The following is a 16,747-nucleotide window of genomic DNA, read 5'->3' on the forward strand; positions in this document are numbered from 1 at the left end:
GCCCCATGGATACCTACCTACTTTACATTCCTATAATAAATAGTCCTCTCAGTGGATTCTGAAGAAATGAAGAAAAAAAAGGAAAAAACAAAACAGAAAACCCCTTTGTGATAAGTACCCGTTTTTCAGCTAACCAGAGAAACAAATGGACAAACTGTAAAAGGCAGCTCCTTTTAAACAAAACAATCCTATATGGTCCAGTTATACACACAACATGGTGATTAAGTGCTCAGCTCTGGAGCTTCATTCAAATTCTGGCTCTATTTCTTGAATTGGTGCTTGGCATTTAACTTTCTGTACCTCAGTTTCTTCATCTGTGAAGTGGAATGACAATGATAATCAAACATGCCAACTTTTTCTGAGTTATGTAATATAATTTATGCAGCAAACTGGTATGTAAAACCTGTATTTTTTTTCCTTGCAAAAACAGGATCATGCTAAGCTTAATTTGCTATTATAAAAAATTACCATTTTTTTTATTTTTAGGTAAAACCTTGTGACAGTCACATTTGTTTAGAGGAAAGCTATGACACATACTTGTCAATTTGATTTTCTTTAGTTAGCATGATATGCTTTGTTCCAAAAATGATTTAGACAGTTTTCATACCTATCTTTAAGCATAATTTTTTGCACATGTAAATAAGAGTTCCAAATGCCGTAGTTTCATCAGTGCTGCTTCTCAACAGCCTTTGAAAGGAAGAGGTTCCAGTCACTCCTGGAGACGCCGAGATGTAGGCTGTGGAGACCAATGAGCCATAGTCACAGAACCAGGAATTGGTTGTCCTTCTGACCCTGTGGATTCATCACCATAGTTTCACCCATCGCATTGAACTTGAAGATCAATAAATGACCAGTATAGTGTCCTAAAAGAATAAGATCTCACAGACACTGTCTATGTAGGGTAAGTTAAAGCAAATCAGAGCCTGGGGGTTTTCAAGTTACAGTTTCCCCGGGCTGAACAAGACCTCCCTCGAATAATTGACTTCATGTTGTATCCTTGGTGTTAATCATGAATCGGTATAAGAAATGATCATAAAATAAATGTTTCTGAAAAAAATTATAGCTAAAAATGCCGTCTGTGATATCAGTCACTGACAATTCTACAAGCCTTTCAATGGCAAACTCTTCCAAAATTGGGGTGAAGGGAGGATGGCTTTTATTTCCAGGTGAACTTGCATATTAATTTCTATCAAATATCAGATAATGGGAATAATAAAACCTGTTGGGCTTCGAGGGTCGGGACATTCACAATTACTCTTAGTTCCTAGTTGCATTAGCAGTCTCCCACCGAGTCTCTCTTATTCTTTATTTCACATATCTTCTTTATTTACATGTTGTTATTATAAATTATCTATTTGGGGGAAAATAGTTATAAGTAACTACTTACTGTATACTCCACTGCCTTTCTAAGTGTGACTCTTCTATGTAGCATATGAGTTAGTATAGAATTCACCTAAAGAAACAAACTACTACTTTTCTTCCTAGGATCCATGTATATAAGACCATAGTTTTAATGCTATAGACAGCATCTGGCTTTCAGCCTGATATCGCTAGAGAAAATTTAATCTGGTCTTATAAATTATCTTGTTTCTAAAAAAGCTTCAGCAGGAAAATGAAAAGAGAACTAGCATAAATAATGAAACATGTCATGAATGACAGTTTTAGAAAACCCCAGAATTATTAGCTTTTATACTCATGACAAAATTGTATCATTCAAGATATTGTTCATAATTGTTCCAGTTTATTAACAGCACCAATAGGTTCTCATTTTGTGCAGATTGAGGATCTTTAAGATTTCCTTTATGAGGAAGTGCCTTTAATTTACAGAAGACCCATCAGGGTGCCAGATTCCACCTGGACACAGTAGTTAAGAATATAACACTGGTGATGAGCTGAAAATTTGAGGAACTGAAAAACAGAGCTTCAAATGTCATTTCAGTGCAAAAGGAGTGAGGACTTCCACCATATAAAAACCTAATTCCGCCTCTAAATCAAAATTATCTTATAGTTGGGAGGGTACCTGAATTTGTCTGTATTCATCTAGTCTAAATACAAGCAAATAACTTCAGAGGGAATGAGAGAATCTAATGTTCCTGAGAATTCTGATAGCCTTAGGGAGTTCAGTTTTCTGTAGCATTTTCTTTTGCAATGCTGTACTGATTTCTGATTTATCACCAGTGATATGTAACAATAATTTCTAAAATTCATTGAGTGCTTATTCAGTTTGAAACCCTTTATGTCTGTTACATGCATCATATTTAAGTAATTTCATCCAGTGATTCTCAACCAGGGACAATTTTGCCCTCCCCGCCCTAGGGATTTAGGTAATCTCTGGAGACAGTTTCTGTTGTCACAACTTGGGTGGTGGCGGGAGGCTAGTTTCACAGGCATTCAGTGGGTAGAAGCTAGATGCTGCTAAACATTCTATAATGCACAGGACAGTCCCCTAATCAGTGAATTACCTAGCCCCAAATGTCAATAGCACTGAGGTAGAAAGAACTGGACTTAATCCATTCAACAACCAGGTGAGCTGGGTATTTTTATTATTTTTTGTTATTAAAATATATTTGACATGTAACATTGTGTAAATGTAAGGAGTACAGAATGTTAATTTGACACACTCGTATTGTAAGATCAGTACCACTGTAGTGATAATTAGCACTTCTATCACCTTACCTAATTATTCTTTTTAGTAGTTGGAATAATTAAATTCTAGTCTCGTAGCAAGTTTGATGATTACAGTACAATATTGTTGTCTCGACTCACTGTGCTGTGCGTGAGGTAGGTATTATTAACCTCATTTTCAGGGAAGAGAACTGACAGCGGAAATGTGACCACACAGCCAAGTAAGCAGTGGTGCCAGGATTGAAAATTTAGCTCTTTATTTTCTCAAAGCCCAAGCTCTTTCGATTATGCTGCGCTACCATCTTCAGAGAATTTTGACGATCACTGGTAGAATCTGAGCTTTGAAGAGTGGAGATCCTGCCTTATTCTGTATACTTGCCTTAGCAATGAGCTCTTGCCTGAGAAAAGATTAATGTTAATCATTCATCTCTTGAGCATCTTCAGATTTCCCCTTGAGGATGACATTTCAACTCTTAGGTCAGTAAGCCCAAGAGAAAATTGTTATTTGCTTGCATATACTGTATTACTAAACAAAAGATGAGTAAAAGGAAGACAGAAGACACAATTCCTGTCTCCAAGGAGGTTGTGGCGCAAAAAGGGTTATGTGTGTATATAAATAAAAATATGTGTTATGTGTGTTTATAAACAGAATTGTCAGATCAAACATCATGTTGAAAGCAGTGAAAGTAAATGATCATCTGGCCTCCTCATGTACCAGGACACCTCTATCCGGGTCTGAAATGTCTTTGTAAGACTGTAATGTGTATTTACATGCTTGGTCATCATTGCAGCATGCTGTGAAGAGCTTTGACTGCCCTTGCCCTTCCAGCTTAGATAAGTTTATAAGCAGAACCAGCCTAGGCCCGTGAAGCTAACAAGGCCTTGCCTTTCCCTTTTTTTGATGAGCTTTTCTTCCTGATGGGGGTGACTTTTTCCTTCTTCCTTTTACTTGGCCAGTTTTCAGTGCACTCATGGCCACTACCTATTTATCACTATTAAAGCCCGTTCTCAGGAAAGAATCTAAGGAACACTCTCAAATGAAATGGAACATAATGGATAAGTAAAGTATAGTGAAATTTCACTCTGGTGATGTCTAATGGTGGGACTTCAGCCATCATCTGGCAGAGTGAGTAACGTATGACAGGAAGGTTATCTCATAAGGTTTCATTTATTGAGATCATTTGTAGGAAGCAAATGACACATTGCTGAACACATAGTAGGTACTAATAAATGTTGGCTTCCTTTTCTTCTCTTCATCTTTTTAAAATTAATTAAAAAATATTTATTTATTAGAGCGAGAGTACAAGAGTACAAGTGGGGGTGGGGGGTGGGGGAGGGAGAGGGGCAGCGAGAGAGGGAGAAGCAGACTCCCCACTGAGCCAGGAGCCTGACTGGGGGAGGGGGGTCCCCGGGATCATGACCTGAGCCGAAGGCAGATGCTTAACCAACTGAGCCACCTAGGTGCCCCTTATTTTAATTAATTTTTTAAAAGTAATTTCCACACCCAACATGGGGCTCAAACTCACAACCCTGAGATCAAGAGTCACATGATCCTACTGACCCAGCCAGGCACCCCTCTTTTTGTTTCTTCTCAACATACCTTTAAAATGATGCCGCACAATTTGTACACCAATGTTCATAGCAGTGTCACGATAGCTAAAACCCAAGTGTCCACCAGTGGATGAATCGATAAACAAAATGTGATATATACATACAATGTAATATTGTTTAGCCTTAACAAGAAAGAAATTCCACAATATGCTACAACATGGATAAATCTCAAGGACATCATGCTAAGTGAAATAAGCTAGTCACAGAAAGACAAATACTGTATGATTCTACTTATATGGGGGTACTTAGAGAAGTCAAAATCATAAAGATAAAGTATAATGTGGTTGCCAGGGGCTGGGGGGAGGGGAGAATGGGGAGTTATTGTGTAATGGGTATAGTGTTTAAGCTTTACAAGATAAAAAGAGTTGTAAGGATAGATGGTAGTGATGGTTGCACAACAATGTGAGTGTATTACCACTGAACTGTACATTTAAAAAATGGTTTTAGATTGTAAATTTGATGTTATATATATGCATTTTCCCACAATACAAAAAATGCCATACAAATGGCTACCTAATCTTTTTTTTCCTAAGATTTTTTACTTTTAAGTAATCTCTATACCCAGCATGCGCCTTAAATTAGAACCCCCAAGATCAAGAGTTGCATGCCTCACCAACTGAGCCAGCCAGGCAGGCGCCCCTGGTCACCTAATCTTCTAAATTGAATGTCAATTCTGCTTAAAACAATAGGAAATCTGTAGGGGAAGTATGTGTAGTGGTTAAACGCTTGGGCTCCAGCAACACAATGTTTAGGTTCAAATCTGTTTTCTCTGTTATTATATACTGTGCAACTTGCTTGGGAAAATTGCTAACCTTTTTGTACCTTAGTTTCTTCACCTATAATATATGGATAATGAAGAAGATACCTGTCCCATGAAAGTGTTATAAGTATTAAAAAAGACAAACCATGCCATGTATTTGGCACCGCACTTGGCATATATATATTCAGTAAGTGCTCAACAAATACAAGCTATTATAATAAAATTTTATGAGTTGATATTTAAGCAGCTTGGAGAGAAGAGCTTCACAGTTTCTTACTACCTCTTTCCGTTCTCATCCTGGCCATTGATTTCTTTCCTATTCCTGACGTCTCGAAGCCACATTTAGGATTTCAGTCATGATCTTCAGCCACATTTGGACACTTTCCTGGAGCATGAGTGTACATTCCCTCATTAGGTATGTACTTAGATGCAAATTTAGAGTATCATGTCTCAGTTCATTTGTTCATATCTGTTAACAGTGTTAATGTTCTGAATAATAGTGAAATCTTACTTATGCCCAGAACAAATTTGGGTTGTAATCTTTTATGATAAAAATCTGGGGTCTTCCTATATGTATGTGTGTATGCATGCTTAAAATGGAATATCATAATTGAATGTCTTTTATTAAAAATATAAAACTCCAGTAGCTACTTGGTTTGTAGATTTTTGCTTTCTTATCTCAATCCTGAACAGGTCTAGCAGTTATAATTTCATGAAACCAATATGAGGAGAGAAAAACTGGGTTGGTGTGTAAGTTATGGTATATAATAATACAGGAGGGATGATTTGATTAGAAGCAGTGTTACACACTGGTAGGAGTCATGGTTTGGAATTAGACCAAGTTTGAATCTTAGCTCTACCATTACAGATAGTTACCTAACTTCTCTTATCGGTTTCCTTAACCAAAAATTGGGGAAAATAACACCCGTTTACATGGTTGTTATAAGGTTTACCTGAGATGATGCCTGGCAAATAGTAAGAACTCAAGAAATAGTCACTATTTCATTTATTCTTTCCAGAGGAAGGAGATGGATTGACAAATACTTGGGGTCTTTTCAAACCATAGCACTTGGTCAGCTTCTGTGTTCTTTGGAACTTGATTGTTAATCCCTTTATTATCACTTGCTCTTTGGTAACAAAGAGGAACTGATTGCTAATTCATTTCAAAATGTGTGTACTATATTTGATGGGTCACACTAGCAGTTTTAAAGCAAACAATAGAGTGGGGGTGGGGAAGTGGATGGAGTGAGTTCAATCACATACCTGGGAAAAGTCAATAATGAAGACCAAGAGAGCCTTAATGTGTATGTCATAATGGAGAGAGGAAAACATGGGCACAGGATTTGAAGCAGGGATCATGAGTTAGAAATGCTGAAGTTCTTTCTTGGTATCCAACTCCATACATTTTGGTTTATATCTTTGCTCCTATTTTCTCTACTGTTAAAATTTAGCATAATGGAATTTAAATGTTTATACAACCCACATTAAGATGGGAAAAAAGGTAACATTGAAATTCAAAGTGGAGCTATAAAAACCTGCTGAGTGCGTTCATTAATTTAAATGCGTATTTCTTTCTATTATTGTGAAATGCACGTTTTATTTGTACTGTATTTGGGTGACCACAAATCAACAATAAGGTAATTTACAAGTAAACACCCTTTCCTTAGTTGTAGAGGCAGTAATCAGACCACAATGTTTACTTTCATTTGAATTTTTCAATTTTAATTCAATGTGCCCTTGCTTTTACACAATAGGATTCAGGAATTAAAGCCTTGGCTCTTTAAAAGCCATCAGGCAGGCGCACAATCCTTACACCAAAATCTAGGGGAAGTTAAGGCGCCCACACCTGGGAAAGCTTAGATGCCCTCAGAGAGTCGAAGATGGCGTTTCTCTGAGTCAGGTCGGAGTTAGCACGCTACCTTCCCTTCCCAGACTGGATTGCTTTCGGTGTATTAGTCAAGATGTTTTGCTGACCGAGACTAGGAAATCTATAGGAGGGCGGGTTAGTTTACACACTGTCGACTTGTCATCTTAGTCGCTAACACAAAAGCCTTCCTTCAGAACGCAAGTCGGGCTGAAAACTTAAGACGGTGAACAAATCCTGAGCGCGTACAGGACAAAGCGATTACCACCTTATACGAGTTCCCCCCACGAGTGCGTCTCGCCAGGGTCTGAGCCGCACTCAGCTCACCTAAGCCTGAAACTAACAAAGCTTGGTTCTTCCCTCCGACACTCAAAGGAAGCGCTAAGGTGAACACAGCAGACGCTGCCGCCGAACTTTCGGGTCTCTAAGGCTGCATTTTGATACAGGAGAGACAGATTTTCGTTCCCCCTTCAAAATGCACCTGGCAAACGGAACGCGAACCCGGCTAGGCTCTCGCAAGAAGGGTGAGCAAGAAGGCTCAGAAGTTGGCGGCCGCGTGCCCCGCGTCCCGCGGAACCCGGCGCTGAGGAGGGTCCAGGAGGCTGCCCGCGGGCTGGTTCTGCTCCTGCGGAGCGTCGGACGCAGGACCCGGAGAGCGGCCGCCACTGTCCCCCACCTGCGGGCTGGGTGGGGGCTGGACGGTAGGCTCGCGGGCCTGGAAGAAGCGCGCGCGAGGGAGGAAGGCTGGGAGTCAGAATGGGGAAAGGGAGACGCGGGGCAGCCAGGGAGCTAAGGAGACGAGAAGAACGAGCGGTCAGGGTGCACAGAGGGTGGAGAAAGCCGCTAGGGCAAGTTGGGGGCTGGACCAGGCAGCGCCCAGCTTTTAACCTGGGCAGTGGAGGCGGGGGAAGGAACTAAAGGAAAGGGGAGGTGTGTGGGGTAGGAGGGGGGGTGGTTGGAAGCAAATGACATCACAGCAGGTCAGAGAAAAAGGGGCGAGCAGCCTGCGCCAGACGAGTAGGGCGTTTGGCATTAGGAGCTCGAGCCCAGCCTGCCCCGGCAGGGACCCCGACGCCCGCAGAGACCATGCAGAGGTCGCCTCTGGAAAAGGCCAGCGTCCTCTCCAAACTTTTTTTCAGGTGAGGGGATGTCCTGCCGAGTTTTGGAAGGACACGTGCCCACGAAAGAAGAGGGCGTGTGTATGGGCTGGGTTTTGGGGAAAGAGGAATAGCTTTTTTTTTTTTTTTTTTTTTTTAAGATGCGCTATCATTCATTGTTATGGAAGAGAATGTGGATTTTGTGAACAAAATAGAAAACGTGAAGAAGAGATTAAAGAATAAACTGAAGCCAGTTGTTTGGATAGAGAGTTTTAGTTTAACTTTGAAGTCTGAACTACTTGCAACTGAAAGTTGCACTCTGCAGACCGAACTGTGCTACTGTGCAAGTGTTTTCTTCCATTTTTCTAAGAAATTAGTGAATGAAAAACTTGATAATAAATACTTCAGTTTGGTCCCTTGTTTCTCCCCACTTCATGCCTTGGAAACTTAGATGTCTTTTGGCATACTATTCCAAGTGCCATGTTTGCATGTAGTAGGTGCTCAGAAAACACTTGTTGACTGAATATTGAACTTTGTTAAGGGGAGACGAGTGAAGTGGGTAATATGAGCTTAAATGAGGTTTTTATTGTTATGATACTGAGTAAATCAACAAGTATATGCCACCATTCCATTATTCTTTTAAGGATGAAAGCAAATCCTTTGAAATATCTATCTTAAAAAAGCCAATTCTACAAGCTAAACTTGTTTTTTTTTTCAAGGGAGGGGGTAGGGGCAGAGGGAGATGGAGAGGGAATAATCCCAAGCAGGGCAACACCAGGCTCCATCCCAGACCCTGAGATCATGACCTGACCGAAATCAAGACTCCAGGGCTCAACCCACTGAGCCACCCAGGCGCCCCTACAAGTTATACATTTTTTACAAGGGGGTGGGGGAATCAGAATTATCATGGAAATGTGAAGCTATAGGACTGGATACTGAAGTTATACACAACTGACATGTAATAAATTATACTCTTATCCTACTTTGCATGTGATGAGTCATAAAAGCTTGCAAACTTCATCTATGTTTTTAAAAATGGATTCTAAGTTCCGAGTTTTAGGCCAAGTGTAATTAGATGAAGCATTTTAAATTTGAAGTGTTCTTTGGATACTGTATCTACTTTGTTCCTGTTATTTAATGTGAATGAATGAATAGGTACAACTCTGTCATGGAATATTACTTGACTCGTAATTATCCAATGAATCAGCATACTTATGTATCAGAAAAGCCAAATATAAATATGCCCATATGTGTGTGGGGGGAAGGGACTTTCATATCTTTCTATGTTTTATTCTTTGCATGTGCAGTAAGTGTGGAACTCAGATGCTAAGGAATGGCCATTGACCACTGAAGGAAAGTTCATCCCTGTGGCTAAGAGAGAAGGACTTTACTCTTTGGAATTACCTTTTGTATTTGTGTTTCAGCACTTTTTGTTACCCCATCTATAAAAATTGGATTATCTGTTCATTTATTTTCCTACCACTTACAAAATCAGAATGCTAATTGGCATAAATTGTAGACTTTTTAGTAGAGCACATTGAGGAACATAAGTGCCAGTCAGTCTAAAAATGCAGTTTTCAGAAAAATGAATATTGTAGGCTTACTTCTAATTACTAAGGAAATTTTAATTAGCACATTGTTGATTTAAATTAGATGACTGTTGATCTATCAAAATATTTTTTAACAGATCACCTTATAAATTTTAGTATAGTTAAAAAAATGCTTTGAGGTTGATTTGTTAAAAAAAATGTAATAGTTACTAGGTTTGTTAAGAGCATACTCATTCCCGTTCTCCAAACTATTTCATAATAAATTGCTCTAATAAGAGGTGTATTTTTAAAAGTTAAGAGTCTACTATTTATGGGAACTGACAATCACCTAAAATAGCAGTGATTATAAACTTTCTTCTCGGTTTTAATTCTGAAAGGGTAAGAAATTTTTTTCTGCATTGGGTCAGAAATTTTTTTTCTGCATTGACCACTACTGCTTCGTGGTCAAGGGTGTTAGGCTTTGGATTCAGACTGTTTTGATTCAGGTTGTTTGGATTCAGCTGTGTGACCTAAGGCAAGTCCCTTAACATCTCTGTGTTTGTGTGACTTGATCTATAAAACTCGAGACTAATAGGACCTATGTCATAGGGGTTAATTTGTTGAGAAAATGCATGTAAAGTGGTTAGCCCAGTAAATGTTAGCTAGTGTTATTATCATATTTTAACATTCATTACAATACCAAGTTCTTTATTTATATAAGATCCTCAATTCATCTTTGTTGAATATAATTTTGTGACTATCAGTCTGTAAGAATGGGCCTAGGTGAGAATTTAATTTAGGTAAAATCTCATCTAGCATGGCCTTACTACATAAACAGGAAAAAAGTCATATGCTTATATCATATGCTGTTAAATACTTTAGAATTTAACTTTCTGAATATGATCCCTTCAGTTTCAGAGTCATCAAAGAGTAAAGCTATTATGGTCTGGGTTATAGATTATATTAAATCTCTCATTGTTTTGTTTAGGTTTTATTATTGGAAAAGCTAATAAAGTTTGGGATAATATTAAGTACTTTCTTAATTTTGCATGGGCTTCACATCAAGTACAGAATTTGAAAGACATCTGAAGTCTTGAATACCTTGAATTTTAGTCATGGCATCCACACCAGGAGTCTAGATCAATGCTTGAAGAATTGTCAGAGCCCCATAGAATCCAAGTGCCACAGATTCTTACAAAACTGGATGGGGTTCCTGATAAACTTCACAGAGAAGCCTCAAATAAGATCAAAGAGAAATACAGTAATATTAGGATCTAAGGCCAAGAATTGCATAAGTCTCAGCTTAATAATAAGATCATTTAAGATACTTTTATAAGTACTAAATCATTTAAGATACTTTTTTAAAGAAAGATTTTATTTATTTGTCAGAGAGAGCACAAGCAGGGGGAGTGGCAGGCAGAGGGAGAAGCAGGCTCCCCGCTGAACAAGGAGCCTGAAGTGGGGCTCCATCCCAGGACCCTGGGATCATGACATAAGCCAATGGCAGCCCCTTAACTGACTGAGCCACCCAGGCGTCCCTAAGATACTTTTGTAACTACTAAACACAAAATAATGAGAGGTTTTTTAACAAACTAGAATTTATGTATTAGAATGGGTGTGGTGCATCAAAATAGCTATCAATGAAAACCAAACTCTCATTCTAAACATTCTGCCTTTGATCAAAATATTTTTGGATTTTTTTTATGAAATTACCTTTAAAAACAGTATATAAGTTTCCTCTCATGGGTATATTTTTATCTTCATTACTTTTTAGCCGCTATTTTTAGTCATAACTTGCATTAGATTATTAGTCCTATTACCCAGACTGGTCATTTGAACTTGCTCCTAAATGACTTTTGGATTGTATCTTGAAATCAAATCCACCCTGAAAGTGTAAAGATTCTTCATCATAATTTGCTTTGTTAACAGCCAAGTGCTACTTAAGTTTAGGTATTATCATTCAGAAAAATGTATTGCAAGCTTTAGACATTTCCTAATGAAGAGAAACATAAGTGCTTTTTTTCTTTTTGAATATAAGTGCTTTGAGCAACAGAAGCATAATTACAATAGGTTTATAATGAAAGAACCATAAAGATCACAGTTTTGAAGAGGACCATACTTGTTTGATTATATAAATTATGGCACATTGTAAAAAAATCTGTTACAGTGATTTTATATTTACATTTCACTACTTGTTTGTAAGGCATGAGGAAATCTAAAATTATGGCAGAGTCATAAATATTTTTGCAGTTTGTTGGCGGGCATTCATAGAACCACTGCCGAGAAAGACCAGTTGGCCACTCAAACAAGGATCTAGTCCTATCCTGATCAATACACATGCATTATCTCAGGTTTGTCTCTCAGCCAAAGCTGAGCCTCTCCCAATCAAAAGAAATAGATGCATGAAACAAAAGGCCAACATGAGATGCACAATTCATCTTGAGATGTCCAGTTGCCAAGGGGGCCTGAACCATGAGTCCATCTAATCAGTAGGTGCGCAAATGTCATCCAATGAGGACAACCCAGAGTTTCCTTATACTCACTTGGCTTTGTCTCCTGGAGGAATTGAAGGAGACCACTTTTGGAACAGACACCCGTTTCTCTTGGACAGTGTTGCCTGAACACTGAAAAATGTTGACTCCCTACACCAGTCCCTGACTATCCCTTTCTATCCATCCACCTTTTGCTGATCATGTTTTATTTATTTTTTTTAAAGATTGTATTTATTTATTTGGCAGAGAGAGCGAGAGAGCAAAAGCAGGGGAACAGTAGAGGGAGAGGGAGAAGCAGGGCACCCACCGAGCAGGGAGCCCAATGTGGGGCTCGATCCCAGGACCCTGGGATCATGACCTGAGCCAAAGGCAGATGCTTAAACATCTGAGCCACCCAGGCGCCCCACTGATCATGTTTTATGATACAGTTCAGATTTTCCAACCTGGGATGTGTCGATCTTGATTGGTTTAACTTTCAGAATTCTAAAATTATCTCTTTTGCGTGATGTGACTGAAATTGAAATTATATATACATATATAAAATATATATTTTATTATATATTTTATATATTTTATATATGTATATATAATTAAATTCCTTTTAGTTAATGTTCTAGTTTAAAAAATTCCTCCTTGGTTTTGAAGTGTATTTCAATAGTTCAAATTATTACTTACTTGACAGTCCAGGAGTATTCTTAGATACTTAAAAACGCATAGCAGATTGTTTAGCTTTAATGTTCAATTCTTTGTTAAACAGAGAAGTGGAATCTATTTTTCTTAATTCCTTCATCAATATTTTATGTATGATGTGGCAATCAGAATATCCCTCGGAGCCAACTGATACACTAGGGAAATCATGGTTTTCCAGTTTTCTGTTTATGTTTTGTGGGAGGAAGTAGGACTTAGTATGATAATATTCAATGCATAAATGTTCAAACTTGTTTAAAAGGCCCTTAAATGAGCACCACTCTAAGATGTATTATTATTGTTAGTGTTGTTTCCCAGGAACCTGTAATTTCAGTGTGGTACAGCTACAATATAAATATAGGATTGCAAAACCATCAGGGAAGGGTGTTAACCATTTAGCATGCAGCTATATGTTATTTGTCAAATTTTTTAAAAAACACCTCTGACTCAGCAGCAATTTGGGCAATTTTGATTCCACGGATTCCTGACGCATCTGTGTAGAGCACGTCCCTGGAACCAAACCCAGAGCTGCAATGAGGTCAAGAGGGGAAAACAGATTCTGGTGGAGGTCTGGCTGTGGACCCTGATTGAAGGTGTACTGTATCCAGTACGTTAAGTACCTTATCACCCAGCAAAACATTACCATTTCAGGTGCTTCTCACCAGCTCCAGAAGAATTTACCTGGTAGTTGTTTGAGAGGAAAATTAGCATTACAAAAAAATAGCTTAACTATTGAGCTCTGTGTCAGCCAGGAGCTTAGGCTTCTTTTAGCAAGAAACCTGTAAAAATTCAATTAAATTGCTTGGTGTAGAGAATGAATGTATTTCTTATAGAGCTCTGAAAGATCTGGCTTTCATAGCTGTTTCCAAGTGGCAAGGCTTGTCAAGTTTGCTATTCTCTTTGCAGCTCCCTTAGCTTATTACTGTCTTTTAACGTCAATGACGATTTCAAATCGTAAAGCCCTGGATGTCAGGGCCTTCTATGATTCGTTTAATATAGTATTCAGACCACAACAAGACCCCTGGATGGTTTAATAAATATTTCTTTGTGATGATAATGATTCCATGGTGATCAACCTGAGAGGCTTCTAGATATTGTAGATTGATGACATTCAACAGTTTTGTAATGCACCATCGTTCTGATAAAAAGGGGTCAACGCAAGCAGGGGCATGGACAGATTTTTATTGCTCAGAACAATTATTCTGTCAAATTTTTCTTGTTTCCCTTATGGCCAGGTCTTAGCCTTTCTGGGGAAGCCTGCTTACTATTTCCTCGCTCATGGGATAAGGAAATGATTTAAAGGTTTCTGCTAAGTCCTTATTGTTAGGATTCTCAGCCCTGAAACTGGGCTTTACTCTGATATAATCAGAGAAGTCTCCCAGAAGTTGCTTCAAGGAGCTGAATCAGAGCAGTACTTCCTTTGTAGGTAATGACTCAGGGCAGCTTAGAGGATGCACTAATTCATTCATTTGCCACCTTCTGTATTCTATTCAGGGCATTAATAAGGTTGAGATGGACAAGAAAGAAATTGGTGTTGCCTTTGCAGAATGAATTCTCTGAAACCCAGAGTCACAAGGCCTTGTAAAAACACTCCCTGGGGCATCCAATCCAGTCTAAGGCTGGTCAAGGAAGGCTTGCTGGAGAAGTGACTCCTGAGTTGACACCTAAAGGAGATTGTTCAGAGAGGGTGGGGATGGGTTAGGAAAAATGTAAACATGGAAGCAGCAGACTTTGTATAGGACTGGCTGCAAGAGGGACCATGACACCTTCAAAGAATTCAGAGACACTCCCTGTGATTGGAGCATATGATGTGTGACAGATTTGTGGGAGATGGGTCTGAAACTCTAGCCAGGGCCTGATTATAAGGGGCTTGGTGAGCTTTGTTTGGGCTTTATCATATTGGAAGTGAAAAGCCATGGATTTCAAGCAGAGGAGAGACACAACCAGTTCAAAGCTGTTGCAGTTCTGCCAAGGAAATGGAGAGCTGTAGGGATAGAAAGATGGATTTGAAAGGCATTTGGTGGGGGGATGTGCCTGGCTGGCTCAGTCGGTAGAGCGTGTGACTCTTGATTTTAGGGTCGTGAGTTCTAGCCCCATGTTTGGTGTAGAGATTACATAAAAGTAAAAAATCTAAAAAAAAAAAAAAGAAAAAGAAAGACATTTGGGAGTGGGAGTGGTCTTGGCAATTGATTAGAGGTGGAAGGTGAAGGAGAGAGAAGCATCAAGGGTAATGTCTAGATGTGCTGACTTGGATAATGGGGGGGATGATGGTGAAGTGTGCTGGGTGAGGAGATTGGGAGAAGGCTTGGGGGTGAGGGTGGAGGCCTGGTGGACCCTCTACTTCTCTTTAAGGTTAAAAAAGGAAATGATGCATATGGCTCAAGGCCAGGCAATACTATATTTGAAAATATAGTAAAGTGATTTTCAGCTTGAGGTAAGAGAAATTAAGACGTCTGAGGTGACAGTCAGGATTATAAATACTGCCCTCCCGCTGTTCAGTGAAGTCCAGGGCGGTGTCCAGGGGAGGATTTAAAGTGGCTCCTTGTTTGGCTTTTTTGTGCTACGGAGTCACCTTGAGAGTGCCAGGAATCAGCAGCTGCGTTCTAGGAATGGCACAAGGTAAGATCGACTTAGAAATTCTACCCTCCCCCCACCAAACCCACTGACTCAGGTGGAGTCTGAAGTGCCTCCAACTCACTGGAACTTTACTTCTTTCACAGTGGTTTTTACGTATCTGATTTCTATGATCATAGACATTCAGGGAGGTATGAAAATCGGCCAGGGCTGCAGGTCCTGTCTGCAGTGACTGAATAAATAAGAGCATGCTTACTAGCATGAAATATTTTGTGTGTGCATTAACGAAAGGGTCTCATTACTCTGGAAAAGATTAGGTATCATTGTTTCATGTTCAAACTTTGAGCTGTTAAAACACACAGTGTTCTCTTTCTTAGCACTGCCTACCGAGCTTCCACCCCACAACCCCGTCCCCCTGCCAAATGCCTAATGATTTTCTTAACTTGAAGTTCTTAATTTGAAAGAGAGACCCACAAATTTCATCTGGTACCAGTCAGGTCAATCTGTGAGAATGAAGCTGAAAAGGCAGAATCCCAGAGTTTGGACAGCTGTGTTTAGAGGAAGTTGAAGGCCAGAGTTTGGAGCCCCGTGTTGGTTGTGGGAGCAACAAGAGAATGAATCTCCTGCTAGTGGGGGTTACCAGTCCTACTTCTAGAGGCAGCATCTTGGAGAAACTTTATAGGAAGCTCTCTTTGCACATTTTGTTTATTTTAAACATCCCTGTGAACTCTGGAAAACAGAGCTAACAAAACTTTACTTTCTCAACCCAGGTTCATTGCTATACTTATTTATTTATTTATTTATTTAAAGTAGGCTCTACGCCTAATGAGGAGCCCAATGCAGGGCCCAATGTGGGGCTTGAACTCACAGCCCTGAGATGGAGACCTGGGCCAAAATCAAGAGTCGGACACTTAACCGACTGAGCCACCCAGATGCCCCAAGTTCATTGCTATACTTTAGATCAGAGTTTGGCAAAGTTTTCCTATAAAGAGCCAGATAGTAAATATTTTCAACGCTGTGGGCCATGTGGTTTCTGCCATTGTAGGAAAGCAGCCAGAGACAATATGCAAACAAATGGACATGGCTGTGTTCCAATAAGGCTTCATTTATGGGCACTGAAATTTGAATTTCATATAGTTTTCACATACAATTTTCAACAAACGTTAGGTATTGACATAAATCAGTCACAAAATATTCTTTTTTAAAAAGTCTATTGCAAGAAGCGTCAAAATATACAGCTTTAAAATTACTTAAAGATCTAGAAGAAATTTTCAAGGCTCATGTGTAATTCACATCATTGTTATTCAGTAATTGAGTGATTTTAAGAGGAAGTGAAACACAAATTTTAAAAGGAAGTGAAGCAATATGGACTTTTCCGAAGAGGAAAATAGTAGCTGAACAGCTATTAGTTAATTTCTCAGAATGGTTTTGTCTCATAGGAACCTATTGACCATTTCTTCTTGACTTCCTGTTCGCATATGCATCTTTTGATGTGTCCTGCAAGGCAG

General features: G+C 39.2%; 1 protein-coding gene across 1 annotated transcript in view; it reads left to right on the forward strand.

The window, feature by feature from the left end:
• The first annotated feature begins 7,335 nt into the window (after positions 1 to 7,335).
• CFTR (CF transmembrane conductance regulator) overlaps positions 7,336 to 16,747 on the forward strand; it is a 165,199-nt gene continuing 155,787 nt past the window's right edge. The window contains exons 1-2 of the mRNA XM_078059826.1: positions 7,336 to 7,561; positions 8,119 to 8,290. Of these exons, the coding sequence (XP_077915952.1) occupies positions 7,336 to 7,561; positions 8,119 to 8,290 (398 nt within the window). The remainder of the gene's footprint in view (positions 7,562 to 8,118; positions 8,291 to 16,747) is intronic.

This window comes from Halichoerus grypus, chromosome 12, assembly GCF_964656455.1.
Source record: "Halichoerus grypus chromosome 12, mHalGry1.hap1.1, whole genome shotgun sequence".
Taxonomy (NCBI): Eukaryota; Metazoa; Chordata; class Mammalia; order Carnivora; family Phocidae; genus Halichoerus; species Halichoerus grypus.